The sequence below is a fragment of the Lepisosteus oculatus genome, chromosome 1 (assembly GCF_040954835.1).
Source record: "Lepisosteus oculatus isolate fLepOcu1 chromosome 1, fLepOcu1.hap2, whole genome shotgun sequence".
NCBI lineage: Eukaryota > Metazoa > Chordata > Actinopteri > Semionotiformes > Lepisosteidae > Lepisosteus > Lepisosteus oculatus.
The window spans coordinates 43,675,077-43,701,477 of NC_090696.1; the positions used below are offsets into that span (position 1 = coordinate 43,675,077).

At 35.7% G+C, this 26,401-nt stretch overlaps 2 protein-coding genes across 2 annotated transcripts in view; one reads left to right on the top strand and one right to left on the bottom strand.

Moving 5' to 3' along the window:
• stx18 (syntaxin 18) overlaps positions 1-1,890 on the top strand; it is a 47,561-nt gene extending 45,671 nt beyond the window's left edge. The window contains exons 10-11 of the mRNA XM_006629600.3: positions 157-237; positions 1,306-1,890. Coding sequence (XP_006629663.1) covers positions 157-237; positions 1,306-1,401 — 177 coding nt within the window. The 3' untranslated portion in view covers positions 1,402-1,890. The remainder of the gene's footprint in view (positions 1-156; positions 238-1,305) is intronic.
• Positions 1,882-18,746, bottom strand: nsg1 (neuronal vesicle trafficking associated 1). Its single transcript, XM_006629598.2, has 5 exons — positions 18,564-18,746; positions 17,940-18,103; positions 16,311-16,427; positions 12,361-12,471; positions 1,882-3,965 (listed from the first exon to the last, which is right to left on the bottom strand). The coding sequence occupies exons 2-5, from the start codon at positions 18,069-18,071 to the stop codon at positions 3,765-3,767; spliced, it is 561 nt and encodes a 186-aa protein (XP_006629661.1). The 5' UTR covers positions 18,072-18,103; positions 18,564-18,746; the 3' UTR covers positions 1,882-3,764.
• Positions 18,747-26,401: the final 7,655 nt, after the last annotated feature.

Genomic DNA, 26,401 nt, shown 5'->3' on the forward strand with positions numbered 1-26,401 from the left:
TCATCTTCCCCTGTTGATTTATTAAAATGTAGAATGCCTTTAGGAGTGACAGCACACTGAGGCATTGTCTCTTTTCTAGAAATCTGATCATGCCTCCCTGTAAATTGTGACTGTTCAGTGTTTTTTTCTGATAGGTTTTTAATTGTTGCCCAACAGGAAACGGAGATAGATAATATTCATCAGCTTGTGGTAGGCACAACAGAAAATGTCAAGGAGGGGAATGAAGACATTAGAGAGGTAAGGCTTGTCAGTTGTCTCCTTTCTGTGCTTTAACAATTACTGTTCAAGACATTTAATTAAAATAAAAGATTAAGTTCAAGGTTTAAAGGCAGCTTTCCAATTCAGATTGTTTTAATAGTGTCTCTACTGTATAATACACGTTGTATTTAAGATTAAATCCCCTTTATGAGAATTGAAAAGATTAACAGCAATCTTTAGTATTTACAACACTATACGTGAGTCTTAATTTAATCTCCCAAAAACGTATTTTCCTTCTCGTTATTATATCCCATGTTATTTAATTTAATCTTTTGGAGGCAAATTTTGACCGTTTCTCAATAGGTGCTTAGTCATATACCAAGGAATTCAGGAATCACTTTCACTCTACTCTTAAATGACAAACGGCACACCCTGCTACAGAGTTTCTACTTTTCCGGACGTGGGATCCCTTTAGAATTTCTCCCATCAGTCCTCTAGTGAACCAGACTCATTCCTCCTTGTGAGTAGTCACAAGGCTCATAGCTTTGAGGCAACGTATTAACATAATTGCAGAGACCTCTCTACTTGTTTCCTAAACAAATTTGCATTTGAGAAATGCCCCCAAAATAAAGGGATATTAAAACCCTAAAAGAAACTGAAAGATGAGTGTCCAGAGTGATTATAAGAGCTTTAAGAGGCAATTCGATGCTGTGTTACTGTTCATCACATCTGTGAATTAAGAGCAGGATTAGATTGTGTTAGCTAAATCTAAAGTATTTCTGAAGACTTGAGAAGTGAGCTATATCTATTTACAATTTGTTCAGCACTGAAATGCATGAGATAATGTTAATTAGATCCAATTCGGCTTATTAAAGACTAAACATTGTGCCCACAGCTCTAATAAATTAAGGCACAATGTATTAAAATTGTATAACATTTGTAGCATATTTACGGATATAAATACTGCATAGCTTTTTTCAATGGGTTTACTGTATATGTTTTTATATAAAGTGAGGATTTAGTCTGCAGAGCATAAAACGCCATTACTGAAAAAGTGACATTGCTGAACTGAAAACTAAGAGCTGTTTTTGTGTTTTGATTTTTCAGGCCATTAAAAACAATGCTGGATTTCGTGTCTGGATCCTCTTCTTCCTTGTAATGTGTTCATTTTCTTTGCTTTTCCTGGACTGGTATGACAGCTAATGAAACAACTTTCTGAAAATCATCATTCAGCTGTAGACTAGGAAAAGCCAAATGGAGAACAGCACCACTGGATGGGATTAACGGTCAATGTTATGCTTCAGAGCAAAATTTGTTCCATTTTTTCTTATCCCAAAGAATCTCCATCTTTTTTGTAATAAGCAAAATAATAATTTGTTTGCTTTATGTTCAGTTTCTCTAGGACCTCACTTCTACACTTTACGTTTATTTTCTGAAAATGGGCAGCAAATTTTTCTGTTCTGCAAAAAAGAACTTTTTTTAAGGTTTATGTTAAAATCAAATAATCATTGCTGCAAAAGTTTGTTTAGCCTGGCCCTAGCATCTCATTATAGGCTTTCTCAGTGGATATTTTACAAATCCTTTTCCATGTAAGAGTTATTTATGTTTTGATTCTCTATAAATTTGCTCCATGTTCATCTATGGTCACACTTAAATTGAACAAGAAAAAGTAAAACAACAAAATTATTATTATATTGTTTTTGATTTATTTCTCTTTACAAAGTGAAAATGTCAAGAGTTACAACCAACTTGATATGCCCCTCTACATTCATTTAAATTATCTTTAAAATGATTTTATCTACAGAACATGTGCATATATGGAGGCCTAAATATTACTTATACATTAGGCAAGGAAAACATTTGGCACTGTTTTTATTGCATTTCATGCACTGTGACACTTTACAACATTATATATCTAAGCCGCTCCTCTAACATTCGCTGAAAAATATCAAGATATGTTAAAAAAAACATATACCAATAATAACTTGATGATTGTTAGTTAAGAAATATACAATTCTTGCAGCAATAAATTCAACAAAACACTTTTATACATGTTTATCACTAAATACACGAAAGCCAGCAACAAATGACTTAATTGAACTATATTTCATGGAATGTTTTATCTTCCAATAACTGTTTAACTCATGTTACTTTTGACATTTCCACTACAAGTTTTACATAGAATGGAGAAAGAAATTCACGGAAAACTGCATTAGTTCAAAATAGCTTCTTTGTTAAACCTACAGTATTTCACTAGTTCCAAACAGCAGCCACTTATTACACTGGAATTAAATAAAATAAAAACAAACTTTGCTTTTGATTGCTAATGCTATAAATGAATGTTACATACTGTACTATATCTCTGACCTCACCTTAGCTTAAATATTCCTCTTTCAGTTATTTATTGTGTTGTGTCAGACACTGTGTACAAGTGTACATATGAAAGTTAGGTATGAATATTTTAGATGGACTTAATCATTTTAGGTTTCCAATATAATTGTTACTATTTTACATGCCTGATTGATAAAATTACTAAACTGTTGTAAATATTATAAAAGTCACATTTAAAATCAGATTTCAGTCCCCACATGTAATTATAAATGTGGTCTCAAAAACCTACAGTATATATCTGTTCTTCTCTTATTGATAGAAAATAAGCAATTTCTTTTAATCAGGACATTATATATCATATACAGTAAACTGTCCATCAGTGTGTAATAAAATATTTATTTTAAATGTGGAATCATTAAGAAGCTGATGTGTGATTTCATTTTAATATGGCGTAATACACAGCCTGCATATTCACAAACAGGACATTTACTCAATCAGTGACTGAGCAAGGATGCTGGATTTATTAAACCTGGGAAATCATTATTTTGTCTTTCAAAACTGTTGTGAAATGAAACTTGTCAAATAATGTCTAGCTGTGTTTTTTAAAGGACTTAACTGTACACCCATCAGTATTCCAGTGCACATCCTAACAAAGATGTGACAAGCCACAGTGGAGAAGCAATATAACTGTCTTGCAGAATTTATTTTTAAAAAAGTGCCCTGTGGCCCAGAACCCCATTATCATTTACAAATCAACAGCAGTAGTGGATCGTGAGACAAGAGAAGGAGCAAAACATAAAATATGTGAAAAGAGTATACTTGCCCACATGGAGCATTCCAATAGTGTTAAGATACTTCTATATACAGTACAGCTATGTGACCTGGAACCCAACATTAATTACAACCATGGAAAGAATCATCCTTACAAATGAAGTTGAACTTTGTTATTAACTTTGGAGATCATGGACGACGTAATGAATTTGAAGACATTTTAGAGTTAAAACATACTACATCTTCACAAAAGGACTTAGTTTTTAGATTCCTTGTTCTGTATGCAAAGGAGACTCTAGATAATGATGAATCTGCATGCAGTTTTACAGTGATATACATACTTCAAAAATCTTTACAACTCTTTGTAACCCATGGTTATATTTAAGGTGTAGAGCTCCCTTTTTGTACAATGTGTCTGTTAACTTCAGTATCTTGAGACTTTATTTAAGTAGTTTTCACTTTATTTAAGCCACTTTCTCTGCTGTCTCTGTCTCCTGTGCAGATACCTTTTCTTCTGACATCACTGTCATCCAGGGTGATACTGAGCGAGTGATGGTCTGTTTGGCCAGGTTGTAGTGGTTAATAACAGTGTAGAATTTTCCTCGGGCGCTGGGGCCTTGTTCAGAGTAATAACTGTCCATTCCAGCCGGGACGCAGCGATTGTGCTAAGGAAAATAAATCAAATGTATATCGACAACATAAAATTGATAGCTTTTTGTTCTCAGAGTACTATTTTTAAAATGTAAAATGTTAACACATTGCAGTCTATCATTAATTTGAAAAGACTGTCATCAGGTTAGAAGCTGTAAAGCTGCTTTTTTCCCCTCTCATTAACCTAATCCAATCTATTTTAAAGTTTTAAATGTGTAAGGTAAAGATTCCTTTCAACAATTACATTATACTATTCCATTTACATTCTGCACAATATGACTGCTCCAAGTAGAAAATTAGTTTATACATGTATACATTAGAATAAAACTGGAAACTGTTATGTAAAACCATTGATTTAATTCAAATCATAAAATGGACAGCTAGAAATATATGTAATTTCAATATCCAAGAGCCATCAGCTCCTACGTTCTGTGCAAGTACAAGAGAGCACCAAAATCCCCTCCCCCAGATAGGATTGCAAAGATTAGCCCCATTTATACAGCTGGGTGGACTTTGAACAGTGGGGTATGGTACCTTACTGAATCTACAGTGCCTGCAACAAAGACTTGAACCAACAATCCAGCAGTTATGAGTCTAGACACTTACCTACAATGCTACCCCACCCTATTTAATGTAAAAATACACCTAAAAGGATTCAAATGTTTCTATTTCAAGTTTTCTAAATGTTTTTGGTAAGGTGACAACACATTGTGTTTCATAGCAGACTCAATATGCAACAAAAAAAAACTGTGATGAAGAGAATAACTTTTAGTAAAGTTGACAAGATATTAAGCACGACCCATGATGGAAATGAACACCTGCCTAGATCAGGTCTGGCTATGACAAAAACAATAATCACAATTTGAAGTTCTGTTCAGTCCACTTCTACCACGATAAATTTCTCCATAGCCGCTGTTCACACTGCTGGGCAAATAATGTTACATTAGTCTGAAGTACCAAATTAAAGTGGAAATATTGATTTTGTAGTGGAACTTTACACCACTGAGTTGATCTCCAACTGTTTGTCTTCTGTCTTCAATGAATAGGGTTCGAATCGCATGTGGATGAAAAAAGTTCGGGCTAAAACCTCTGCAGCGTAAACTAAATATCACACACAACCATGGATTAATGTTCTGGTTCTATGCCAGCAATGTGCACATCAATAGCTGATCATATTTTAGCATTGCCTTTCAAAGCAGATCAGTAGAAGAGCCACAGATTATTCACTTTGATTACTATGATCTTATCAGCCATTCTCCCTCTAGTGATGAACAGCTATAGAATGTGTTTTGGCAGCTGTGTTTGCATGTTTAGTTTTTTGATTGATGCTCAGTAATTCAGGCATCTCCACATGACTTTTCCAAATGAATATGCCCTGTAGAGAGCAGATGGAGGAAATGTGATGATCCATATAGAGAAAATGACAAAACATTTATCAAATTACTAACAATTTGGAAGGAGGCTATAAAAGCAGTGAGGTATTTTTAATATTTTACTGTGCACTGTTTTACACTTTTTTAAGTAGTTAATGTATGTTGTACACGTTTTGTGGGAGACTGGCAATATACTCAAAGGTGTTGTATACAAAGAAGTTTATTAAAACCTGGCTAGGAATTTCCCCATCTCAATGTGCTTTACAGCTGTTTGTTGTATACAGGGCCTATGCTTTTATACAAGGGTTACAAGTTATAAAACTTAATTCATATTAAACAGTGTAGAAATGCTTGTAATTATTGGGGTTCGTGAAGAATAAGGGGTGCACATCCATAAATTACCATAGTTATTAAACTTTATATTTCATTGGCTACCTGAAACGTACAGTAGCATTTAGTATGTTTCTTCCTTGCTTGTTCCTTTAACATTTTATCCAGATCATATTAAGGTAACTTTAATAAAAGAAAATGTCTATTCTGTAGCTACAGGTACTCCTATATTTACTTAGACTATTACATTGACATTTAAAGGTTCACATGTACTAGAGGGGGTTTCTGCTAGTGAGACATGAAGTATAATTAAAAAGTCCTATTAAAGGTTCTAGAACTGCAAGAAACAAATGCAATACACAGCTTAGAGAAGAGTGCTGCTCTCTTCATCACCGGGGCATTGCTTCAATCTAGCTTTCCTATCTTTCTTCTGCTCTTTACTTCAGACTGTCACTGCACTTACTTTAGGTATTGAACTCTTTCCTAGTATCAACTATTTAAATTGGTCCATTCTATAGACAGCCTATCCCAATAATGATGTGCAAAACCAAGTACATTATCTTACAATTGGATGAATAACAACTGAACACTTGCAGGCTCATCACAGACTATAACCTAGTAGTACCTGCTAGGAAATTTCCACGAATTCAATTATATGCTCCTGTTAGGTCCCTTATATTATCACATCTTTATAGCACATAAAGGAGGTTACATAACAGCTCCATGCATAATCTTCATTATTCAGAATACCTCAAACAAAGGGAATTCTAGAATGTTCTATTATGAAATGACTAACATTTACATAAAGATTATATGATATGGTTTTAACAAATAATTTGTGAAAAAGTGTTTAATATTACATTGATCTTTGGTTTAAATTCACTAATGTGGCTCTACACATCAAGTTATTACACTGTCTATACAGCTCCAATGCTGCTATCAGCATGGTGTTGAGATTATTAAGTGTGTGTGATATATTTGAATAAGTGATTTATTAGGTATTTTATACTAACCTTTAACATAATTTAATTATGACTTGTATTTACTGTTAAAATAAAATTAATAATTGAATCCTTTTAATCTTTGCATACTAAATGAAAAGAAAATCAAATGTCACCATCATCCGATGAAAAACATCCAATGTCACATGGGTTTGGGATAGTTTGTATAAACCTTTAACATATTAAGTAGGATTTTGGATTTTCATAAAGAACACGTTTATTATTAAATTGGGCTTGTCAGCCAATTTCTTGTGGGTAAAATGTGTCACTAATAAAGAGCAAATACAACCCAAACAAATACATTCCAGGTTATTAGAGGAATAAAATGCATGTTAAACACGTTAAGGGGTGACTAATTAGTTCCTGTCAGCTGTGACCTATCTGTGATCAAACTGCAAAAAATAATCAGTAATTTAATCAAGACACAATCTTAATAGCATGGCAAGTCAGCCCAAATCAGTTTTAAGGGGTGTCACATGATCAAAGGTAAACCCAGAGAAGAAATCTAATTTGTAATATTATTTGTATTTGTACAATATTTGTATTTCAGATGAACTAATGGTGAGGACTAAAAGTCTTTTTACCTTTCATAAACCTCACAGATTCTCTGTGCTTATTTTCATTCTAAATGTGTGCAGTTAAAAGCAAGGCAAGTGGAGAGTGCAAAGCCCTGTTTCTGCCCACTTCTACTACTATACAGTAGGATATGCTGCTGGCATGTCAACTGGTCTGTTTTTCCTCTGTTTTCTCACAGTGGGTTAATGACTGAGCTTATTTGATCTCTCATCTCATCTATTGCTGAGTGCGTATGCTCTCCAACCTTCTCTGGACTGAACCAGACTTGGCGCCCCTGAAGCAAAAGCAAAACGAATAACTACAGAATTCTTTTTAAGAGCTACTCATTTTCAGATGTAGTTCACACTCCATTTCTATTTCTTTTTTATTTTGCTCAAGTATTTTTATAACAGTTCGTTTTCTACTACCCCCCACCATATTTTTGTTACTCCTACAAGGGTTGTAACGGCCCTTTCCGTTTTTTTGATCCATTTCCATTTTTTTCTGTAACTTTGGTAAGCAGCTTAGCACATCCCATTTCTTCCCTGGTCTTTGTCATCTTCCTTTGCTTAATTTATGGGTCTGATTGTTTTGACACCATCTCTCCCCTTCGCCATCATACATGTACCCCCACTGTGGTTATACCATTGACCTCAGTGCTCTCTGTACACCTTGGTGCCCCTGTGCAACTCCATATATATCGTATCTTCTATCTCCATTCTCCTTATCAACAGCCCTCTGGATACTACCATACTTTAAGATTTCATTGTCTTCTTAAAAAAGAACCAAAAATGTTGTTGTGCACCAGATTAGGTATTCGGTGTCCTACGAAACAAAAAGGGGAAAAGGAAGGGTGTTATCCCCTGTGTAATCCAAATTACTTTGTATTACTTGCAACATCCCTCTCAGGAAAAAAAAGTGCTCAAGATCTTACTGGTTACACCTTCGATTGTGTTAATTCAACAAAACAGGACATCATTGGAAGAAGGCACCAGGCTCTTCGCTAAAGGAAGTTTGCCTATCTGCTTGAAGGTTAATGGATGTCTCTGCTGCTCTGCTACAGCAGCAGACTATGACAGGTACATGTGTTCCCTGTTGTTCCTCCAGAACCAGATGCTGATTACCCAGATGTGCTCTCCTTAGAGTCTTCTGATGATGGATTTGTTTCCTGAGGTGGGCTGACGATAAGAGATTAGGCCTTCCCTCAAATGTCACCTCTGCTCTCCACCACGGATGTGGCATTCCCTCTTCCGATGAAACTATTGCATAAGGAAAGCTAGACTTAAATAAAACCTGGGTGCCATCCCCTTTTCTCACAGGGTTGTCTAAAAACCTTGCTTCTTTCAACAACCAGTGCCATTAAAGGTTGGGAGAAATCTGTTGTTCCTGGGACTCAGGTACATTGAGACCTGAATGCTACAAGCCTCTTCCAAGTGTACCAAATCACACTTCTTCGGTAGCTTCCACTTATTCCTTCGTATCCCGACCATACCAACCTATGGCTCTCGGCAGACACCTTTCTCAAATGTACAAAGGCCTTACTTCCGTTACAGCTGCCTTTTACCCATTACAGGTGGATGTCACAAGGTTTAGATGATGCAGGCCGAATCCTCGATAGTAAGACAGTGACCTTTTTAAGATGCCTCTATTACTCCAGGTTGAGCCAATGACCCAGCAATGGATGGGATTATTTGCTGGTTCGAAATGTCTGAGGAAGGTGCTCCATCTGTTAGGCCCCTTAAGAGTCAAACAACACAGAAATCACTGAAAGCATTGCTCCATATTTCAAAGCTATTGTTCCTGCCAGGGTTTGATGAAGAGGGGCTGCAGTTCAAAACAGAAGATGTTTTCCTCAACAGACCTTTTTGAAGATCATGTTCCAGGAATTCTTTCACAGCCTTCTGATGCAGAAATCCTACCTGCCTTGTCATATTGCCCTCTGCCAAATGTGCACTTCATGCACCCGAGTCTTATAATAATAATAATTGCTTATACTTATATAGCACTTTTTCTGGACACTCCACTCAAAGCGCTTTACAGGTAATGGGGACTCCCCAGTCACTACACTGGGGCATTAGGACCCACATGAGTCGCAGGGTGAGCGCCCCCTGCTGGCCCCACTAACACCTCTTCCAGCAGCAACCTTAGTTTTTCCCAGGAGGTCTCTCATCCAGGTACCGACCAGGCTCACACCTGCTTAGCTTCAGTGGGTTGCCAGTTGTGAGTTGCAGGGTGATATGGCTGCTGGTTTTTTATGCATTTATGATGAGTTCAGCTCCCCCTGCAGGGAATTGATCCTGGTGACTCATGTTGTCATGAGCATGTTGCCAGGTCCACTCCCTAGACAGTGGAAAACTGCTCCACTGTATCCTTCTCATGGGAAAATTCTGCACAACTCCAGTGACTATTGTAGCTCTACTCTGCCCCTACAAGGATTCGATTACAGTCACCAGTGGGCCCAGAGCCACACAGCATCACTTTATAGGTACCAGAGAATTATGTTTTTACCACAAGATCTGGTGCTCTGCCACTGAGCTCTACACTGTCAGGATTTGAGAGGTTGGTGACATCAATTCTGTAACACTTTTGTGTGCTGAGCTCTGTTACATCTTGCAATATTATCTGAAAACATCTCCTTTTATAGGAGGTGTCTGTTCTCACCCTGTTTGTGAAAGAGGCACTTTTTACCAAGCACACTATTTATAGACTTTCAGCCCATACTTCTATTCGAATTTCAAAAGGACTGCTTGTACAGTATTCTATTCAAAACACCACCTGGTGTCCAAAAAGGACATAGAACACACTATATCCTTGACCTTAGCTACCTCAATTAGTTCCTCAGAGTATTGTATTTAAAATGTTCATGGAAAGCAAATTCTCTGATTTGTTTTAACTAATTCAAAACAGCCAACTTATAGGATGCTTATTATCACATTCCCATCAGAGCATGTCACAGGAACACATTTGACTTTCAAGGCAAAGGCTTCAAATTCTTCGTATGAATTCTCAGACCCTTTGGTCTGTCTTATACTATTACAAGTATGTTTTTCAAGTGAAATGAAAGCAGAGGACATAACGTTTCTGAATTATCCAAAAGACTGTCTTATTTAAGCACCATCCAGAGAGCCGGTACTATCAACACTGGTCTTTTCACAGATAACCCTTATTGACTCAATCACACAGGCAACCAGGACAGCATTCACAGTGAGGGCCTTATTGTCTCTCAACAATTTCTCCCTGTCACATGCCTCTCCCACTTCAATTTGACTAGAACTGACTGTCAGAAAGTGTCAAAGATTGTGGCTGGAAAGTTGCCGGTTTGTATCCTGCGGCCAGCAGAGGAATCCTACTCCGTTGGGCCTCTGAGCAAGGCCCTTAACCCCTAATGCTCCAGGGGCGCCGTTTAAATGGCTGACCCTGCGTTTTGACCCCAAGCTTCTCTTCCTGTCTGTGTGTCTCATGGAGAGAAAGTTGCGGTATGCAAAAAGACAAATTCCTAATACAAGAAATGATATATGGCCAATAAAGTGATCTTATCTTACATTAGGCACACTTCACCTTTGGACACTGCAGTCATGTTTCAGCACCCTTGTGTTTGGCCCAGTATGTGACAGGCACTGCTGGCTGGTGATGTCATGCTGTTTTTCATAAGGTATCCAATGGTAAAAGAATCCTACCAATCATTCCCTCAGTTTTTACCTAGGTATTTGACTCCCAGAGTATTTTCCATAAGTTATAAACACTTATGCCTCCAACATAGACTGGCACCGAGTTTGGAAATGGAGATGTATGCACACCCTTTGCAAAGGCTGTTGGCAGTCTATATCAATGCTCTGTAGATCAAAGCAATCATTCAGCAGCCTTTCAGAAATTCCTTCTGTTGCTCCAGAACCGACTTGCTATGTATATGGACAGACAGCATGTCTGCGATCTCCTACACCAAGTTTGCATGAAGCCTTAGGTCCAGACTTGGGTGAAGGTGCAGATTGTTCTTTAGCCGCAAACCTGCCTTACACCCGTTCAACCAGTCAAAAGAGGAGGTCCACTACCCTCAGCGTAACATCTTCCCTTTCTGGTGCTGGTCCTTATTTGGACTCAATTTGGGAGGACACGTGTAGATCTCTTCACATTGCAAAAGGTCACTCATTGCTGCATTTGTCTCTCAGCTATATTCCTTGCCTCCGATGGAAATTTTAAAACTTCTTTCTCTTGAATATTTTTTATATCCATACCTACATTAGAAAGCTGCTTATTCTTGGTAAGAGTTGCAACAACCTGGAGAATATCCCACAACTATAGAGTACAAAGGTAGCAGGGATAACATGCTACACAAAGTCAGACAGAAAGGTCTGCAGTTTATAGACTCAAACCAGGACCAAGGCCTAAGGATTTATCTACCTATAAAACATGCTTATCAAGTTTTAATGAAAATCAATAATTCCCTAACTTAATTTTTCTGTAATAATAAATGAACTAAAAGAATTTCCATGGAAGAGTCCATCGGTCCTACCTCTGCATGCCTCCTCTGTTAGCTCACAAGCAGATCAGTGATGGCACTCTACTGTCACAGACATTCCAAGCCCTGTTTCTGACTACGAGTGCTGAGTGTTACACTCTCATAGTTTAAGATATAAAACCTCAAATTGAAAACTTAATCTCAGATTGTAATTTTAATATAAACTCTCATCTTGGAGAGATGGAACTCAACTTTTGGTTACTATACATTGCTATACATCAATACATATTTAATTTTCAAAAAAGTATGGCCATTAGTACCACAAATGTGATAATAAAATCTCAACCTCTAGGTTTAGACCACCACAAATAAAACATCTGTTCTTTAAGTGTTTTAAAGTACATAGAAAATTCAAAAGACTTCAATATGTGTGACCTGAACATTTTCAGTTTGCTTACCTTAACAAACCAAGAGGTTTACTGGAAAAGTCACAATAAAATAATTAAAAACTAAATGTATTTTTATTTGCTAAACAGAATTAATTAATTATTCTCTAAGTTTTTGAATAAAAAGTACTCCTTACCTTATAAAAGGGAGCTATACAGTATCTTCACCTACAACTTACAGCCAGATTTTCAAACACAGCCTCCCTACTCTTCTTAAAATTAATGATCAAATCTTTTTGAGACCTTACCTGAAAGAAAAATCCCTCTGGGCAGGTTTGGTCATACTGATAGACTTTGTAAACCACCAGGAACACAACGCAGACCAGAAACGCCAGCGCACAAAGGACTAGAAGGGTCACCTGTAAAGACAGTCCTACTTTAACACTAGTAAAATAAAGCATAAGAAATAGAAAATAGTTCAAGTAGGTAGCTGCGTCAGCATGCATAAGCTGCAAAGGAACAGGTAACAATTTTATTCCATGCTGAAAAGAAAAGAAAGGAAACACAACGTTTCGGCCATGGAGCCTTCTTCAGGTGTGAGAGTTTTCTTTTTAGATCTGTGTTTCCTTGGTATAGAAAGAAACTTGGGAACTTGAATGTAGCACTGGTAAATAAAGTAATCAACTGGTGGAAAATGGCCGGAAGGGGGAGTCCAAGAACTCTGTTTTGGATTGATATTGTTAATGGCATCAGTGACCGGGTTGTTGTCCACTGCTGATGAGGAGGAGTCGTCAGCAAAATGAGGTTTGGGCCGAATTCTGCAGTAAAAATGGTAGAGGGATAGAAAATGTTTATTAGCTGCACTATTAGAAATGTAAACATCAGCTGTGACTGGTCATGTAAAGACAGTTCATGTGTACAGTATTTTGTTAAAACTGTTTGTGGCTTTTATCACATTTGCACTCATTCAACCCTTCAAAGGGTTATGTTGGCTGGTTAAGATTGTTTAAATGGGAAATAAATTTTCTTGCAGCAACACTGAAGGAGATTTTAAAAGGACAAGTGCAGCAGCATAAGCAATAAGTGAGATGTTAGAGTAAACAGCAATTAGCTGCTGAAGCAATTCAACTACAAGAACATCTTTCTCAAAGCCTTTGAAGGAACAGAAATACTAAATCATGAACCCTAAAGCATTTCAAAATAATAAAAAGTATTATGTAGGAAAAACAATGTCATCTTCTCTTTGTAGGTCATCCCTAAATTAGCGAGGTGAAATGTAAACTTTGTGCTGAACTCAAGTCAGTGACACAGTGGTGTAGTGGTTTGATCTCTCTTCTCACAACTTCAGTGTCCTGTGCTCAGGTGTAGTGTGGTGTTCTTGCCTGTGTGGGATTTACATGGTTCTCTTGTGATCTTGTGAGTTTTAACTAGACTCTCCACTTTCTTCTTGCCTCTCAAACACATGCGCTTACTGTACGTCAGGACTGGTCAAGGCTTGATTGGAAATTCTAAATTGTTCCTTTATGGCAGGATGGTTTTTTTATTGAATTTCATACTTGTGGTGGATGGTTGTTCCCGTTGTACACAGTTACTGGTTATTGACTTATAAAGGCCTTAACTCAGCTATCGGCTTTCTGATGTTCCACTCTGATCTTCTTACAAGAATCCAAAATGGAATATAAGCATAGTTCTTTAACATGAGGATTTTTATTTGGTTTCTGTCTCGAAACTGAGAAACTGCAGAAATTGGATTCGATTTCTCAAATCTTTAGTGGTGTTGTATTTACCAAATATTTTAATCTACAATTATCTTCAAAATATTTAATGCCCTTAAGAAAATGTAGCTGGCACAATCCTCAGCTATACACCCACCCCCATTCTGTTTGACAGGAATACAAATGTGCTGTAATATTTCTTTACCAGTTCAATCTTTGCATGATTTTCCAAATCCTCTTAATGCCTACCTCCCAAAAATATTTTCTTTCATATTTTACTATGTATGAAAGAGAACTTCACAGCAATTTTAGAATTCCCCACAGAAAAACACCTCTGGTTGCAGGAGGTTGTGGACAAGGTAATGTATCAAAGAGCCAGTGAAAGATAAAATCTGTTCTACTGTTTTATTCTGCTATGAAAGACTAAAGTGTTCCTTTTGATGATAGAACCGTAACAATCTCAGCCATACCACATACTCTTAATTGTGTTTAACTGCAGGCAAAAAGAACATTAATCACAAGGACAAATAATATCTCTGAGAACGACTGACATAGCCAATAAAGAATCACCAACCAGAAGCTTGGTTAACTCTTTCAGTAATGTCTTTCATCTCAATAAACCATTTAATTTAATATGTATCTACTACTTCTTGCTACATCCTGAAGTCACCAATGACAAATGAGTCAACATCATCAGTCTCTGAATTACAGTTCACTTGGAGAGTGCCTGTATTACATGACTCAATGCAAAATCAAATCTTTACCAACCTAAAGCTATTATTAGAAAATTCCTATTGGCAGACCATCTTGATTAAATAAAATATGTTTTTAACATTTAATCTGCACAAGAAACACAGCCAATAAGCGAATCAAATAGGAAAATATAAGTACAGCACGTATGGATGGACACAGCTTTTTATTGCATTTCGCCAAAACTCACTGTATTAACAAGGAAAGGTTGCAATAGTCTCTAAATTGTCTCTACAGATGATATTCATTTGATCAACATTTCCTAGAATATTTCTAGAGATTGCAGTCTGGGTATTTTGAACTGTACTATTGGCATTATGTACAGCATGAAAAAGGGATTTTTAATTTAATAAAATTAGCTACAGTTATATGGTGAATATTATTTTAAAAATCTTTGTACTTTTTTAGTCAAGACAGGATCACTATTGTGCTTATCATTTCGAAATACTTTGGTTAGAGGGTTCACAAGGTTAAAAACAGGTTCTGCAATGTGAATAAATACTGTAAGTTCTATTGCACCTTCAAGTAACCTTTTCAATAAAAATATTACTTTTTATATATAAAGGCTTTTAAGACTTAAAAAGGGGCCTTATATATTTAGCCATTGCAAACTTTTAAAATATATTATTCAAGTCAGATTGCTGTGCTTAAATTATGAAGTCTTAATTTAGGTAATTCATATATATTATTATAACTGGGCTTCAATGTGTTCTTTAAGTACACACTGTTACCTTTATTTTCTAGCTGTCAAGCAAATCGTACTGACTGTAGGTGTGTCTAATTCAATTGACAGTAAAATGCTTAGAATAAGGATGTTTAACAGTTTTGTTGTAGAGTACCTTGAGCATATTAGACATTTACTAGCAACAGTGAAAAATAAACCACTTCATTTTTTACAACAGGTCAGATGTATATTTGGAACAGTAAATATCAAACCACATTTGTATAAACAGCTTCATGACTTATTTGTCTTGTTTATTATTTTTGGTTTTCTTAAGCAACGTTCTAAGCTTACTGCAGCATAATAAAATACATGATGTTCAAACAAAAGGGTTTTATCATAAACAGCAGATGCTGAAGATTAGAATAGCTTGAATACATTTCATTACCATTCACCATTAATCCTCAGGACATGGCAGACATTACAGAATAGAAACAGCTGTCGCAGAAATTTATATTTTTTGAAATTTCAAGATACAATTTTCATTTTATCACACAAATTACCACATTTCTTACCAAAGACTCAAGAGCGTGATGATAAGCTGAGTCTCTGATTGTGAACTCAGTACATTAAGCGCAAGTTCCTGGAACACTTATATAATGCAGCACCAATACCATAAAGGCACCTTGTATTTATGTTAACCTCAGCATCCCTAGGGATGTGGTTTCTCACAGCAAGCTTTGTCTAATTTTGTTACCTAGCAACACAGCATAGCAACCTAACAGCATGGGTTCAAATGCTCAGCTGTGTAAAATCAATCAATATTTTTTTTTGACTAAATCTGCTCGCTTTCATTTGGCAATTCCCCTATACACATAGAGAGTTTTTCAGCTGATTTGTAGTATAAAAAATTAAAACACCTGATATCATAACACTGTAAATTCTACAGTGACATATTAGCACAAATGTTGTAAATGTTGTGTTCGAATAATGATTATAACATTTGATTATTAAAGTGCTTAATAAGTGCTTAATGTTCATGTCGTGAATATTACCAAAACATCACTCGACAAAAAAGAAATCAGTTAAATGAGTCAATAAATTTGTCTCGATTTGACATAATTGGACTTACTTTGAGTCGTTCAGAGACACCCTCTATGATGCTTATTGTAAATTCGGCTATTTTAGGTGAACGGAATCTGCCCTTCTTGTGGTCACCTTCATATTCTGTTTTTGTTTTCACAACCACCTGAAAAGAAATACAGACAGACCTCAGTCCTAAAAGCAAAACACAAAAAGGCCCAAGTGATGCCCTGACCAAACTTTCCATTTCACTGGCCTTCACGACTTGGATCATGTTCTGTAAAGAACTACTTTGGTTTTTTGTGTCTAAATATTAGTTGACAAGGGTTTTAAGAAGACTGTAATCAAAACACGTCATAATAGAACATTTCCAGTCAGACATAACATCTGCATATTGCTTTTTGTACAACAGACAAGATGTTACTAAATCTCATGTCATATCCCTTCAAACACAAACAATCCTTATTATCAGTGAAATACCCCTCCTCTGCACGGAAATGCAGAGATTTGGCACAAATTATTAATCGACCAGTATAAGCACTTTGGGCATAATGAAATTCTGAATCATATACAATAAAAAACTATGCATCTTTAAAATGACACCAGTATGAATTCACTGACGGTGAAAGTCACACCTGTTGGTTTATTCATTTATTTAAATGCAAGCAGCATTCATACAGGATTTAACAACCTTTTGTTTCCTGCCAGATGTCACTAATAAATACTAGATGTATGACTCCTGTCTTGAAGGACATCAATCGCACTTTTATTTCTTGGTGCAGATCTGTCTGACTCATAAATCTCAAGATGGGAATGGTAATGGTAACAGGTCCGGTCATCTAAAAATACCGTACCAATATCATCAGGATTTAGTTTTTACAAACGTTTTATTCTGACAGCTAAGTGCTAAATGCAAAACAGGGGCAATGTAATATCAGTGTCCAAATACACTGTAAATACTGAAATTGTACCATGGAAATAATCAAAACAAATTGAATTTTCACAAATGACTTTAATTTTTGTAAATTATACATTTTAAGATTTATCTTCTTTAAGGTCTTAAGGTACACATACACTGAACAGTGCTGTCACTAATTATTTCATAACTAGAAGAAAATAAGTGAATATTAATTGGCTTATATTGAGTAGTGGTGGTATAAAATCTGTGCATTTGTCTAAAATCCCTTTAAGCACTGCAATGACGTATATGAAGCATGTTTTTCACTGTTTTCATGTTTTCTTCCTTCAATTTCATATCAGTTTCCTTTTCCACATATTAAAATGAAAAAAGATTCATTTTCAATCATGTAAAATGATGATCATTATTAGTGATTTATTTTTTGACATTCAAAGTAATCAAAAGTCCACAGCTAATAGTAAATCATATTTTAAATTATATTTTTGTGTATGTCTGTTTAGAAACAAAAAAGCTAAAACAATGGATAATAATAAAGACATATGGCCTTTTTGTTTAAAAACTAATGAGTAGTGAAATTCTACAAATGTCCTACTGCACTGCATCCTTAGGTCTTCCAAGTGCAGGACAGGTAATTCACATTAATATTTTTTAATATGTCTAAAAAACGTCAAAAGTATGATGTGCCATATTCTTAAAAAATAACTTGCGGATATAAAAGGAGAATAATTCACAAAGTAAAATTACGTAAATGAACCTTACCTTATCAGGAGGAGGGAACTGTAGCTGATTGACATCTAGTGGTGTGATAAGGGGAATGGTGTCAAATCCATCTTCTGAGACGGGCTGCTTTGTGTTATTCTTTTCGCAAAAATTGTTTCCTAATTTCACCATTTTCCAAGGTAAATCTTGAAGATTGTATGAATCTTTTAGAAAGAAAACGTTAGCTAAGAAAATATTTCAAAATGTACGAAATATGAACAAAATACAGTAAATATTTATCACAACATCCATATTACTGGTCATGCCGTTACTATTTAAATATTTTATTCGTCCCAGATTAACTTTAAGGATTTAAACATTGTGTAATCTAAGAGGAATGAACAGCTACGCCTAGAACAGCTATCGATTATATATGCCGTATACGAAATTAATTAACATTTAATGCCACTGAAATAGAATGCAGTGAAAAGCCGATAAGGGATCGATAAATATTTTCTTCTGTGTTACTGTATACAACCGAAACATTTTAATGCATAGGAGCAACTCAGAAGCATAACCAAAGCACGCGCCGCCGAAGCATCCCTGTTGTGATCTACACTACAGCATATGACATGCAGTATATTCATTGAATATATATATTTTTTTACTTTTAACAAATCTTACCTTTCGATATATGCAACCTTAAGAAATAACGGTGTGACACTCCCAATGTAGCTCAAGATGTTTCAGTAATTAAACGGATTTGTGAGGGATATAATTTTGTGCCACCGGTGCAGGTGTGACGCAGACGATTTGCTCGGTAGATATGCTGCCTTTGGTAGTGCAGCTGCACAAAAGAGCCCCTCCGAGGTATCAAAGCACTGCTAGCCAGTGATGTAATAGCAGCATGTCAGTTTGGAAGACTACAAAAAAAAAACTCTCCTAGTTTTCATAATTTACAACCGCTTTTGCTTTGTCTGAATCTAGAATTTTTAAATATGCGGTGCAGGAAAAAAACAAAATTTAAATATCATCAAAACCCAAGCATAACTACTGTTACTTACTCTTTTAACATAGAAGGGACAAACGCCTATAGAAGTCACAGCTTTGCATAAAGTACCATCTATTGTCTGAGTGCCATATAAAATACGTCGTTTTTAACATATCTTGAAGGGTTGGTTAAAAATTACATTGACAAGAAATTAGAAAATGCTAAACAGATATTTGTTCAAATCTGTAAAAAACTGGATGAAAACACAAACAGTATTTTATAAAAACAATTATCCAATCCCCTGCTTTATTTTAATTCAGTTTCTCTTTATTTTAATCCCATTACACATTGAGGTAGTAAAGTGCAATCATGCTTTTTTGAGTCAGACTATAAATAAAATAAATATACAGTTTCTTGAATACCACAGCTTGGTTTTAAGTTATGCAAACATAATTTTGATAAACTAGAGAGCTCACATTTATGCTTTATTTTTAATATCTAAGTTTATAATTGTTTTACAGCTACAGTATTACCCAAAACATGATGTCTTCAAATGATTCAAATACAGTCCTAAACCTTATACAGAGCCTGATGGGCCTGTTCTTAATTTTGCTTATCAGGAGAAATCCAAAATGCCTTCATACAAAATGCAGTTTAATGAAAACATTTAGGGTTTTATTTAACAATTTAAATGTGTTGAGTTATTTTTCTCTTCAACTCTAGAGAAATCTGGTTTTGCATTATAAATATTGAAACAAAACCATTTCTTTGAATAATACTTTTTTGTTAATTAAATATTTGGAAGATCTTATGCTATGGATGAGGAGACTTAATGAATACAGTACATTAGTATGTTACAAAACTTGTTTTGCCTACATAGCGCATATACTATATATCCATTCAAATTCAACAGTCAAAGCTGAATTTCCAGCTCTTCATACAATATTTGTGTCCATAAAACCACATACTGTGTTATTACCAAGCAATTTGGGGATAATTTTATTTCAGTGTAATTAGTTATGCTTGATGCTTGGATAAATAAGTATTGAATAGTCCCCTCTCATTTTAATTAATCTCCTAGTACTTAATAATGTTGAATTAATTTGGTTAGTTTAAATCAGTAATGTGATGATGTTACATTATTTACAAAAAATACATTAAATGTGTAATCTCTGTGCAATTGAAGTTGGTGATACCTTTTCTTATCTTAGTAACTCTTTTTGGTCAATGTTGATTTCTTTGGAAACCCTCCTCTGTCATTTTGTATTTGTAACCTTAGTGTGGGATTAGTGTGACACATGTTTTGAGAATTTTACAATCCTTGGGTAAATGCTTGGAATGTATAATACTATAAATGAAGTAGATTTGTGAATTATCCAGTAATTCTGCTTCACAAGTGGGTAAGACCTTCAGTTTTCATTTGCACTCCCACACACATCTGCCACCACTAAACAGGGTCATGGATGCATTCGTTGTAAGATGGTGTTTGGTTTGTGCCTGAGCCATCCTGAGCAGCCATCTTTATAGCTCATACACTAGCAGTAAGAAGGTATGGAGTAGTCAATAAAATTAACCACACTTGCCAGTCAATATCACACATAAAACAATTGTATTACACACTAATGCTATTATTGCCAGTAAAATGCACTTCATTTGTTGATTTACCCTTGGTCCTCATTTATGGTTTAAACTCCTTGAGCATTTTATAGTCCTTTCTGTATTTGTTTTCGCTATTTAGCATTTAATGGTTTGCTAGTGTAAGATCTCTCTTTGTGAATCTCTAGTTTGAACTAGAATGGTAGGGAGGAGTTCTTACTGTGTATGCTCTTTAATTTATGAGTGTATTAAAACTAAATATGCTTAGGATATCACAGCTGGTTAAGCTTAATAAAACCTATTATCTGGTGTAGATTCATTTAAAATAAAATTCTATGTTATTGTGTACCAAGTACCTCACTATCACTTCAGATTATCTAACTATCCATTTTCTGACTGCTTTATTCAATACAGTGCTGTGGGGGAACTGGAGCCTATCCTGGCAAGCAACAGGCACAAGGTAGAATAAACACTGGTCTCTATGCCAGTACATCGTAGGGTACACACAATTTAAAAACAATCTTACTTCAAGAACATATCTATACAAATGAATGTTGAATGTCTACAGTATTCTCATAAAATGTTTCAAAGAATTACATTAGAATTATAGTTTCAATATAGTGTAAAAGTATTATGATTTTTGTGTTCTTCAGGTTGCTATTAAACATTTCTGAATTTGTACATAAAACCATCAAAAAGCAGATTCTACATTTTTGCATTCACATTCACACCCAAGAAAACTAGCACTGGTACTGTTATAACAAGTTATTTGTGCCTTTCTCCATACAGACCTTTCCAACATGCTTTTAATTGATAGGCTTAATGAGCAGGGCTGCAAACATAAGTACACAGGAGTCCAAATGAGTCCCCTAGAGCCAGGCTCATAACAGGTCAATGTGTTAATGATAGCAGAAAAGGTCAGAACCTTTAATGCTGCACTATGCTTCTCAGAAATTCATGTAATATTTCAAATAATGTTTTTAATAATACTTGGTTATTTACTCCAAAATACAGTATTATGGTTCATAAATGCATAGAATGTGTGGTATCCATAATTATAATACAGCTGGGAAACCCTCATTCAATGAGTTTTGATTTTTTGCAATTCGTGCAGGAGTGAAATGTGGGCCTGGTCTTGGTTTTTGTGGTACCTCTGCTATTTAAAGCCATCTACGGATGCTTAGTCTACCTCACCATTGACAAATCCTTGGTAGGAGACAGTGGCCACTGATTTTCTCATCCACAAGAGCAGGGGGAAGCAGAATGAATAGAAAATATAACAAAAGACTAGAGTGACTGCGTTTGTAAACTTTCTTGCCATTCATCAGAAGATGTTTCTTTGTGTATTGAATTCATATTATGAATGTTCTCTGCAGATACAAGCAGTGTCTTAGTGCATCATTTAATATTTGTATGTGTTGGATTCAAAGCTTGAGTTTATTTTCTGTGATAGCTGATGAAGCACCATGAATTAAAGACCTCAGGCTGTTCTATAAGAACATTTCCTTCTGTAATTTGAGAATGGTTGAAAAGTAAATAGGAAACAAGAAAGGGAACTAGCAGCACTGTAACAGATCATAATTACTGGATGTGTAACAATACCTTTTTACCTTTTGAAAGAGGGGTTATTGTAGAGGTTTCTTTTGACAAGACCTTCAGTGGGAAAGCAATGGTGTCTAAGGTGATGTCTCTAAAGCTATATCACTACCAGCAAAGTGCAACACTAGGTGAAAGCAATCTTCCAGATCATGATGTTAATTTGAAATGCAAGGGAAACTAAGTGAGCAGCTGCAAAGCAATTGACTACAAATTCTAGCTTGGGCTACTAGCAGCCAGTTTCATAAAAAAATAGTCCTCCTGGAATTCTATAGAGTAGGACACCATCATCGGCACTAACCTCAACGCGTTCATCACACCTGGCAATACAAGTTGTGAGTCCAGAGGTGCAAATAGGCGCAGAAGCGAATGGACTACCGAGCAGTAGACAAACGTGATCTGGTCAGATGGATTATCCTTCACCATGTTCTCACTAACAGATGAGTGCAGGTGTAGCCTTAAGAGCTCTAGTGCTTGGTTCCAGCAGTGAAGGCGTCTGATGGTTCTGTAATGTTATTGGGCTCATTATCCTGGCATGGTTTGGATGCTTCTATTCTAATGGTACTGAGTGATTATTTCCACCCTGTAATACAGCGTTTCTTTTCTGCCAGAGGGGCACCTTCCAGGACTAGGTCCACATACACAGAGCATGTGTGGTCACTCAATGGCTTGATAAGAATGATACTGACATTTTACACATCATTGTCTACTCAGTCATCAGATCTGAATCCAAACAAACATTTATGGGGTATTCTGGGAAGATACTTAAGACAGATTTCACCTTCATCAGTTAGGTATGACTTAATTGACATTGGCATGAATGGTGCCTAATCCCTCCTCCCTCCCACAGAGTTCCAGATGCTGGTAGCCATACCTTATATAGGCTGTACTGCATGGTCTAACAAACTATTAAGTGAGTTCATATTGGTGTTTTTTGTGTTCAATATCTGTAGCAGACAGACGTATTTTTTTTTATTTGCTCTTTATTCAGTCTTAGAGGTATTAAAGGATTTTAGAACTTCAGTCAGTGGGCTCCTAAAGAAAATACAATAATGTAATCATTCATGTACATACCACTGATTACACACCAAATGACTTACATAATCTTTATATCTCTATATAAAATCTAGAACATAATAATTTACTGTTTAGATTTTACAGAAAGCAGAATAAAATGCCTATTTTTAAGTATTCTATATGTATGTCAGCTTGAACATACATTAGCAGAGCTGCTGTTTCTTTAAGCAGGGCTTCTGTTTGCTGATGAATGACTGACAGTATGACTTGGATTTTCCCACAGCTGTTTTTTTAAAGCCAATTTGCAGTGCCAATAACATGCTGCTACTGTATGCTGCTGCTCATTTTATGTAAGCCTTGAGATATGCACCATAGTGTTGAAGCATACAGCAAGGCTTGAATTGATCACCTCTCACGTTTATTTCCTTTTTACCTTCAAATAATAAAGTAGATGACATGTTCATAAAGAATGTTATGTGAGTAATATTCAAATATCCATAACATTTTTGAGTGCAAATTAAGATCAAATTAATCTCTACAGTAAACTGTGGTTGATTAAACCAAATTTCGTGTCACGATTCCTTCAAGAAGTGACTTGATGACATCTTCATACTAATTCTGTCATTTGCAACCTTATATTATCAATTTTCTTAGGCAGCTGGCAAGTGTTTTGTTGTAGACATGGGCTGACATTTCACATCTTTCATGTCTTCAAAAAATAAGAAAGGAAAGAAATAAGACAGAAGGCCATTGTAGCCTATTTGAAAGTAGATAATTTCTTTAAGGATCTCATCCTGTTTTTCTTTAAAGTAAGCCAGGGTAATAATAATAATAATAATAATAATAATAATAATAATAATAATAATAATGTTTCTTTATTAGCCCTATACAATTTCTTGCATTAGGAATGCGTCTTTTCGCATACCCCAGCTTTTCTCCAGGGAGACACAGACACATTGTGTCTGGGTATTGACTTCATCAACTTGGATGAGAGCTTGTTCCACACACCCACAATCCTCTGCATAAAGAACTGTTTCCTGTTCTAGGTTTAAAATTCTTGAGAGTTGGGGGACACAGTCCCTGAAGAGGGGCAAGAAGTATAATACTTAATTATTTTTTTTTTAATATGTGCAATGGAAATCAATTATGAATAATTGTTTGCAGCACTTTTAAATCTAACTTATGAATACAAGCTAAGAGATGTTGTGGGTTTCCAGAAAAAAGGAACAAATGAACCTTGGTTGCTCATGACCTGGTCAAGTATTTAAGATATGGTTCTATTGTGCAATATTTCCACCTCTTTATTAATGTACATTTTGTGACTGTGTTCCCAGATTTAGGGTCATGATGTCTTTTTAAATTCCATCTAAGCTTAATATCTAATCTCCACATAACACAATTTTCTGAACATGTGTAGCAAAACTATTCCACATTGATAATACTTTTCAATAAACATGAAAAATATCACAGAAAAGAAATTTCCATTGCAAATCAAATATCATTTTATAATGTTTATGTAATATCAATAAAATAAGCTTATTTCAATGCAACTGTGCTCCAGATTTATCCTCTAACTTCTTGATAAAGACATAATTATTGTGCAAGTAACAATTTTCAGGAGTAAATTGTCCAAGGTAATTGTGTGGAGAAAGAATTGGAATTATCTAACATGTTATTAGGCTATTCAGTTACAGGCTTTTAAGGAGAAACATTTACTGTGTGAGATTTTGTCAATCACATTTTTCTTTCAAATAACATTTTCTTTTTTTTATTTCACTTCATCTTTCAGACCTGACGCTAGATAACGTTTATTAGGCAGCATGCAGTAAAAGGAGAGACATCTTCAGCTTCTTTTACTCAGATAGTAAATTTTCTGCATTATTCTAAGAAGACACACTGTTCGTACAGTAGCGCAGGTTCAATGCCTTGTAAATGTATTATTACCCTTCCATTTTATGAAATTACATAATCATACATACACGTTTTTTAAACGTAATATTTTATTCTAAGTCTCAAAGATCAAACTGAAGACTTGGAGGACAATGTTTGCCCATTCTTCTTGGGAGACTTGCTCAATCTCACAAAATGTTGCTTATGGTTAGCAGTTTAGAAGCCTTTCCACAAGTTCTCAAGATGAAAATAATTTTGACTGGGTCTCTCCAGTGCAGTTTTGGCCTTGTGATTTGGTTCATTGTCCTGAAAGGTGAATTTTAGCTGTCCAAAACAAGTTTTCCAGTCCCTGCAGGAGGAGAAGCATCCACATAGCACTACACTGCCATCCTCATGCTGGACTGTAAGAATGGCTTTGAAAGGGTGATACACTGCATTGTTTTTAATACTAGATGTAATGCTTTGTAATCACACCCAAATGTTCCAGTTTTGTCTCATCTGACCACAAACTCTTTTGCCACATATTTTCAGGATCACATAAATGCTTTGTGGAAGATTGCTTGTGGGATTTCAGATGATGTACCACTCTGCCACGTAGGTCAGGCTTTGTGACTGGGACTGGGATATTGTCCACTTCTGGACATTTTCTCCCATCTCAGCCACTGAGCTCTGGATCTCAATGAAAGACAGTTTTAGTCTTACGATGGCAAGCCTCGCCAGTTTTCTCCTTGCCCGACAGTTCAGTCTGGAGCAGCGCCATGACCTAAGCAGTGCCTGGGTGGTGTGATGCGCATTCCATTTCCTGACGATAGATTAGACTGTGTCACAGGGTTATTTATGTACCCTTCTCCTGATCTGTGCTTTTCAATGACTGTATCCCTGACTTGCTTTGACAGCTCCTCAATCTTTATGCTTGAGTTTTCCTTTAAATTCATTATCTGAGTTCAGAATCTAGCAGAGACAGGTGTATTCTGAAACCGCTATTAATGCACAAGGATAGAGGCTACTCAACTATTTGTGTGGGTTGTTAACATAATTTTGTTGACCAACATTAAGTAAGATTTGCCACAGAAAAGGGTTTGAATACCTACAGTATAAAATCATGACTTTCCATATTATTTACTTTTATGTTTTGCTTTGGCTGTGTGGAGTAGGTTGTGTATAGAATATATTAATTGCTGCTTCAATGAATCAGGACTGCAAGTTTTTCAGCAATTAAAATGTGATAACTGAGCAAGGGTTTGAATACTTTTGCACGGCACTGTACCAAGCAGTTTATTTTTCCAGTCGACTTAATTTAGTGTTCTCCTGAAGCTGAAGTGAATCCACATTAGAAGCACATCAGCGACTTTTGACAAAGACCACTCTGCTTCCCATCAGCAACGGGAAGCTCAGAAGTTATACATTTCATATCACTCTTCTAGAAAGAATA